Source organism: Fukomys damarensis, unplaced genomic scaffold (assembly GCF_012274545.1).
Source record: "Fukomys damarensis isolate Sample0158 unplaced genomic scaffold, DMR_v1.0_HiC HiC_scaffold_35, whole genome shotgun sequence".
NCBI lineage: Eukaryota > Metazoa > Chordata > Mammalia > Rodentia > Bathyergidae > Fukomys > Fukomys damarensis.
The window spans coordinates 22,652,896-22,661,194 of record NW_022900947.1 but is presented as its reverse complement, the minus strand read 5'-3'; the positions used below and the strand labels follow the sequence as shown (position 1 = coordinate 22,661,194).

Below are 8,299 nucleotides of genomic sequence, written 5' to 3'. Positions count from 1 at the left end.
AATTAAAGCGTTAGGGTTAGGAAAGGAAGAAGTTAAACTATCATTATTTGCTGATGATATGATACTCTACATTGAAGATCCAAAAAACTCCACCAAAAAACTTCTAGACTTAATTGACAGATTCAGTAAAGTATCTGGATACAAGGTGAATACCCAAAAATCAATAGCCTTTCTATACACAAATAACAGACAGACAGAAAGAGAAATAAGGGGGAAAAAATTCCTTTTACAATAGCATCCAAAAAAATGAAGTATCTAGGAATCAATCTAACAAAAGAAACAAAAGATCTCTACACTGAAAACTACAGCACTCTGAAAAAAGAAATCGAAGAGGATATAAAAAAATGGAAAGATATCCCCTGCTCCTGGGTAGGAAGAATCAACATAGTGAAAATGGCCATACTACCGAAACTGCTATATACATTCAATGCAATGCCAATTGAAATTCCAACACTATATTTCACAGAACTAGAAAAAAGAATCCAAAAATTCATTTGGAACCACAAGAGACCTAGAATAGCAAAAGCCATTATAGGCAACAGTCACATGGCACCAGGTGTAACAATTCCCAATTTGAAACTATACTACAAAGCCACTGTGATAAAATCAGCATGGTACTGGCAAAGAAATAGGCCTGAGGATCAATGGAACAGACTGGAAGACACAAAAACAAATGCAGATGTACTCAGCTACCTCATCTTCGACAAAGGAGCTCACCATCCTCAGTGGAGGAAAGATAGCCTCTTTAATAAATGGTGTTGGAAAAACTGGATATCAACCTGTCACAGATTAAAATTAGACCCTTATCTTTCGCCATGCACTAAATTAAAATCCAAATGGATTAAAGATCTAAATATTAAAACAGAAACATTAAACTTGCTGGAAAGTAAGTTAGGTAGAACTCTGGAAGACATTGGTATAGGAAAAGACTTTATGAACAAATCCTCAGTAGCATGGGAACTAGCAGAAAGAATCAACAACTGGGATCTCATCTTACTAAAAAGCTTCTGTACTTCAAAAGAAACCATTAGCAGAAGTATCTATTTTATGCTCACAAGAAAATATGGATTTCAATTATTTTAAAATTTCTATCAATTTTCCTTAGGAAGTTTCTATATTAAATGCAGGGCATGTTGTAGGGATTTTTGAGGTGTTTACTCTTAGTAAATATAAAGAATAATGTGGAGATACTGTATTTCAATGTGAGAAGACAAAAAATATATTTGGTTAATGATACTTTGGACTAAAATTTCCAACTTGTCCTCATTCCCTTAGGCATATTAAACTCAGCAGATTTTTAAGACACAATGGGTTACTTTTGTCATTTTTTTTCTTTTTATTTGGGGAAACATTTCATATTCTTGAAAGCCCTGCTGGTGTAATAAGCAACAAAGATTATGAAACTGAGGATCCAGTACCTTAAACATTCCCAGACCTCTTTGAAGGATCTCAAGATTTTGCAATGTGTTCAGAGAATCGTGCTTTTATACAGTTTGAATAAGTAAGATATGTAAATAAAAATCACTTCCTAGTCTGGTCTCTTTTCAATCCAGCTTCTTTCCATGAAATATTGGCATTCTAAAGAGCAAATAAATGGGAAGTGAGTTTGGTATATATTTATTTAGACTTACTGGGAGTCGTATTTCCATGGTTTCATGATTACTTCAGATGTAAAAATTAAATTATCTTTACTCATTCCGGTGATAATATGACATATGAGAATATTCTATAATCTGTTATGGCAGCTCAGTAAATATTTGCACACAGAAACATAGGACACAAATTCAAATAACTATTTGAATTGGTAGTATGTGGCTTGGTGAAATGATACAAGGTTTAAAACACATTGAGGGCCCGGGATTTAGATCAGTGGTGCTACTGCCTGCCTCCCAAGTGCAAGGTTCTGACTTTGATCCCCAGAACTAAAAACAAAAACAAAACAAAACAAAAATTAAAATCCATCTAGACAGTCAGGGATTTTGGTGAATGCAAGAAATCTCAGCATTATGGAAATTTGAGGGAGGAGGATTTCAAGTTTGAACCCAACATGGACACATTAGTGTCTTAGTAAAATACGAACTCAGAGTAAAAAAACATAAAAGAGTTTAGTATATAGCTCAGTGTGGAGGCCCTGGATTCAGACTCCATTATGGGAAAATAAACAAATATGTTAAAACAAAGTTCATCTATGGAAAACTTCTCAAGTTTATAATTTATACATGAAAGTTAAGCATTTTTACAAAAATTTTATTAGTAATGAGGAAATAATGCTAATAATTATAATGCTAATATATATTTCTATATATTTACTAATAATGATAATATATATTTCTAATAATCCCATAAAAAGAAAACAGTTATCCTATATTCTCTAAGGAGATCAGAAATTGCAGAATGTGTTCATGTATAAAGAAATGATCAAAAGTATCAAATTCATAAGAAATACTTTAATGCCAGACAATATCATAAATGTCATGTGGCTTCTTTTTGGATTTGGGGATTCCAGATGGCCATTTTCAGCCTTTTAATATTTTGGGGGGTTTTAAAAAACTTCAAGGTGCACAAAACTGTAGTCTTTCATGGTAAAATTATTATAATTGTGGAGTAGGTTATTATTTTATAAAAAACTGGAAGAAAAAAGAACACATCAGATTACTATTATTTTATTAATAAATACATTCTAGAATAATGGTTCATCATATCAAAGAAGACAATTGTGTTTTGTAGGATAAAGATAAACTCAGTTTTTAAGTGAGTCCAAGCTTGCTAAATTCTTAAAATATTATAGGTAAGTATAAATGGTATTTATACATTTTTTTTACTGATATATTCTTAGAGAGATTAAATAATCTTAATGCTCTTGAGAAAGTGTAGTTATGTATGGACATTGGTGATTAAGCAACTCATTCATATTTTACTAGAGAAATGAAGTTACTTATTAAGTGATATATATATTTATTTTGTGTGTGATTGTGACCATTGGGAAGTTTGTAAACACACCTTTAAAAGACAAGCTTGATATATCTTCTTATTTTTTCCATTCTTCTCCCCTCCTTTCAACCCTTCTTCCCCTTCTTATTTACAAAGCTTTGTATCTATATTGTCTTTGTTTTTTTGTTTTATTTCCCTTTTTCCTTTCCTTATTTCCCCCTCTACCCTCTCTAGGACCCTTTCCCATTTGAATGTTTACTTCCTATTTCACATTATTTATTATTATTTTGGGCTTTTTAAATACTTTCTGTTACACCAAAGAAACAATGTGATATTCATACAAGTGTGCCCAATTTATTTCACTTAAAAGTATGATATATAAGTGCACCTTAGTTATAAATATCTCGTTTATCCATCTTTATGACTCAGTAGTATTGCATTGTATTAAAAAAATCCACATTGTCTTCATCAACTCATCAGTTGATGAGCATTTAGGTTGTTGCAAAGATTTAGTTATTACAAACTGTCCTCTTGTGAACATGAGTGTCCATATATGATTGTGTTATGATGTTTTCAATTCTTTCAGGAAGATATTGAAAAGAGGGATAGCTGGGTCAAATGGAACCTATAGTCCTAGCTTCTTGAGGAAACTCCACACTGATTTCCACAATGATTGCATCAGTCCATATTCCCACCAAGAGTGAAAGTTCCTTCTTCCCAACAGCTCCACCTGCATTTGTTATTGATTGATTTCTTGATAATACCAATTCTTTTTGGAGTGAGATGGAATCTCAGGGCTGTTTGAATTTGTATCTTTCGAATAACGAGTGATGTTGAAGATTTAAGTATTTATTTGCCATTTGTACTTCATCTGAGAGCTATTGGAATACTTCACTCTAAGTTCTCCTTTCCTTGAGAGTTGTGGTGAAAAGTCTGTTGTGATTCTGATGGGTTTGCCTTTATAGGTGATGTGTTTCTTTTCTCTAGCAGCATGAAATATTCTATTCTTGTGCTGAATTTATAGAATTTTGATTACTATATGCCTCTGTGTGGATTTATTTAGGTCATGAGTATTTGCAGTTCTCTATGCCTCACTTATTTATATGTTCAATGTTTTTTTCAAGTTTGGGAAGTTTTCTGCCATTACATCTGTGAAGATGTTTTCTTTTGGCAATTGCACTTTCTCCTGCATTTTCGTTGACTCTCATCAGTATTATATTGTTTTATTTTGCATAATTTTGTAATTGTTGTTTTGATTTTTTCATGGCATATTGTTGTTGTTATGATATCTTTCTTTTTGTGGTCAGTAAATGCAATCATGTTTTCTAGATCCGAAATTCTGTCTTTACCTCAGGTTAAATAATTGCGTATATTTTAAATGAAGTTTTTGTTATCCTGGATATATGTTTGAATCTGTCTCCTGGATTCCTTTTTTTTTCTTATGTTGAGCAATCATAATTGCCATCATTCTGCTAAGCTCCTTTATTTTTTAAAATCTGTGTCTATACTGTATTCACTAAGTAAGTCATTCATCTTGATCACCATCTTTTTTACCTGAGAAATTATTTCTGATCTAATTTTTCTGTGGTCTTATACATGTATTGTTGTTGTTGTTTCTTCTGCTGCTATCACTTCAGAAAATACAGGTGGTTGATTTCTGATTTCTCCTATATCATTTTCCCCTGTATTTTCTCTGGGTGGGTTAGAGGTCTGGGGTGGCATTTTGTTTCTGCATCTTGTCTTTTTCTGGTTTTTAAACTTTAATTTGTTTTTTGTCTTGATGCTTGTAAATTTCTTATGGTAGATAAATTTATCAATAGTATTGAGGCTTTCCTTAGGAAATATCTATTCCTCAGAAATGTCTTATAAGTGTAGCTGGCTCTTGGTCTTTGTGTCTGTCCCAAGATTCTACCTTACAATTTATTAGAGATGAGAAGTTCCTATTTGGATCAGCACCTAGACCTTTAGTACTGGACTGTGGTGATGGTTGTGATTCCAGACAATCACCATGTTGTTATACAAGGGAGAGCAACTGATTAAATCGGGTATGAACCCTCATTCATGTAGTACAATTAGCAATAACACTCGCATCAAACACTGTCTAGAAACTCACAAAGTGTGGCATCTATTAATTTGGTACCTTTAACCATGACAGCAAGATCAGCAGTTATATAAAAAAAAAACTAATATAAACCAGAAACTTGTATGTATTGCATTTCCCCTTAGGAGAGTGATTTTACCGTGTGTGTGTGTGTGTGTGTGTGTGTGTGTGTGTGTGTAATCAAAGAGGGATAAATGACAAAGAAGAGAGATAAATTTAGAGGGCTCTATAAGAATCAAATTTGAAGACTAATATTTGATCACCCAAGCTTTGGGAACAAGACAGAAGGACCAGAGAGAAAGAATGAAGGAGAAAATAAAAGAATATCAAAACATACCAGAAAGACTGGAGACCATATTCACTAAAATGAAACTATGACAAAATCAAGACAGCTGAAGAAATAGAGAAAAAAGATGAAAAAAACAAAGCAAATAATAAATGTAAAAACTTAACTAAAAAAACTCCAGATAAATTAAAATTAAACAGAGAAAGAAAAAAAGGGAAAATAAAATTCCTCTTGCGTCCACAATTCTGTTGCAGTGGTCAACTGGGAATCCAAATCTATGCCACCCACCATGTCTGCAGTAAGATTATCCCTGGGTGTGGGGCTGGCCTTGGTCTTCAGAAGTGAGGGATGGGTCCAGTCTTCTGCCAGAAGCTTTTTGGATGTCCCTTAGCAGCCCACCCACACCTCCTTACCCTGTGCACATCTGCCTGTATCTCCCAGTTGCTGTGGCTCCCTCAGTCATATAAAGCCCAAGGCTGCTCCTTATTCTGTGTACAGTTGGCTCTCCTTGGACCTTGCATGGTCTCCTCTGTTCTGCTTCATTGGCTCCTTCCACATTAGTTATAGCGAGGGAGAGGAGTGCTGCCTTCCCACTCATTACCCCGTGGGTGGCTCAAGGTTGTTGGAATCTTGCTGCCACCTGCATCCTTCTCTCAGGCCACGAGTCACAGGATAAGACGGGTGTACACCTCCACTTACTATTCATTGTGGTTTCTAATCTTGTTGCTAGAGCATCCATTTGGCTTCTATGGCAAACAACAAAAAACAAAAATCAAACCTGGCCTCAGGTTAGGGAGGGAGCAGCTTCCTGTATGCTGGTGGAATTTGTTGCCAGGCTGCAATGTCTTCTGTTTGCAAGAAAGCAAAAGGGGTGAGGAGCTTTGTATCCCAGATCTGTCCTCTGTGGGTTGAGTTTGCCACACTTTTGCAGTTTTTTTGAAACTTTCCTGTCCCACAGATTTCATGCTGGCGGAAGCACAATGACAGCTCTGTGGGCTGGTACACTGTTTTATGAAGTCCTGTGCCTATGTTTTGTTTGATATATACATCTTATTTCAGGGTGATTTTGTGATCAGAATATATATCCCTTCCTTTCTTCCAATTACCTGTGTTTTCAGTTGATTTTTTCTGAATAGCTCCTCTATTCGGCCATGTTGAAAGCCTAAAAACAATCATTTTTATCATTAAATTGTAACTTTTGAAGCTCTAAATAAAAATATAGGGCTTCACATGTTCAATGATACATAATAGTCAATCAATTCAACATGAAAAAAAGTTTTTACTTGTAAGATCTTAAAATTTGTAGCTCCTTCATTTGATATGGCTTAGGAACCCATGAATATTGCTCAATGATTTCCCTTTATTTACAGGCATATCCTATTAATAACCAATAATTGTTAGCAACATTTGGTAAGTGGCGGATAGTTTTCTATGTATTTTGAACATATTGATCTATTTCCTACAGTACTTCTATCGGGTGTAGATATTCTTACTATCCTTAATATACTGATATAAGTGTAGTAGCAGGAGAGTACTTGTGCAAAGTTCTGCAGTGCTTAGATGTCATGTTGAGAATCTGAGCATGAGCACAGGTGGCTTAGTTTATGAGTACCAGAGAGAAAGTATAGTGCTTTGCATTTTCAGTATTATGGTTATTCATCTTTAAAAAGCTTTCCACACTGATTACTTTCTCCTACCACCATAGTTATTGTCTGGGTTCGTTACACCATTTGCCTGAAATACATTCCTTCTTATGTCTTAGTCAATTCAGGCTGGTATAAAAATGCAAAAGTTACACGTTTATTATAGGTCTTGAGGCTAAGAAGTCCGAGATTAAGATATTAGCAGACTTTATTTTTGGTGAGACCCCTGTTCCTGGATTATGGAAGATCAGGTTGCTATGTCCGTCATATCGAGAAAGACTTAACTCTGGTTCCTCACAGTTCTCCTATAGGGACACTTATTCCATGCTGGGAGCTATGCCCTTGTTAACCTTATTCAGACCTAATAGTGTCCCAAAAGCTCAAATCAGTTAAATAGCATTAATGCTTCAGTATATAACTTATTTGGATCACAACCATTCAATACTTAGTATCATCTAACTGGATCTGCTTCATCCATTCTTCTTTGTCTTCTCTACACAATTGCCAAATATTCTTCTAAATAGTTTAGCCTCATCACATCATTCTTTCCTTTAAAATTAAGGATAAACACAAACATCCTTAATATGGTTGGCAAGATTTTACATGACCTGCTCCTTTCACTACATGGACTTATCTGCTACTTTTTCTTTTTCTCTCTTCCTAACTTACCCTGTGCCTTTGTAGGCAGCAGAGATTCTGTTCATCATCGCTTATGTGGCTGCTCCAGATGTTTTGCTTGTTTAAAATTAACATGCCGCTGCCACAGGAAGTGTGAAATTGATGACTTACAAAATTGAAACTTCATACTACAATACTGAATAATCTCAATCTTTGTTGAATTCAACTTGTCTCTTAAAACACACTATTTCTTCCCTCTGGAAAGTTTCTCTCTCTCTCTCTCTCTCTCTCTCTCTCTCTCTCTCTCTCTCTCTCTCAGCACTCCTTCCATATTCTCTGCACCATTTGTCTTGAATAAGTCTCAGAAAAAGGTAAATTAGTTTCTTTTTTAAGTTTCCTTATAGTATTTCTATACTTTATCTATTTAGCAACTCATACTATTTAGTGTTATTTGTCTCTCGCTGTAGCATAGACTCATCCAAGGAAGAGCCCGGTTCTGTATTGCTTATCATATGTTCTTTGACATTAAGCATAGTGATAGATGTTCAAAACTATGATTCAAATTAAAAAAATAAAAACATTAATAAGAATCACTGTCAGCCTTAAAATTATAATATATAATTCTCATTCTTTTTTAAATAAATATACCAATTCCTATTTCAATGGTAAGCAAAATGAGTTATAGAGAAAACACTGATGAGGTCAGTGGTTTCACTTAAA

General features: G+C 34.4%; 1 protein-coding gene across 1 annotated transcript in view; it reads right to left on the bottom strand.

The window, feature by feature from the left end:
• Window positions 1–7,665, bottom strand: part of LOC104851325 (E3 ubiquitin-protein ligase RLIM-like) — a 14,986-nt gene extending 7,321 nt beyond the window's left edge. The window contains 2 exon segments of the mRNA XM_033758866.1: window positions 6,425–6,480; window positions 7,631–7,665. Of these exon segments, the coding sequence (XP_033614757.1) occupies window positions 6,425–6,480; window positions 7,631–7,665 (91 nt within the window).
• Window positions 7,666–8,299: the final 634 nt, after the last annotated feature.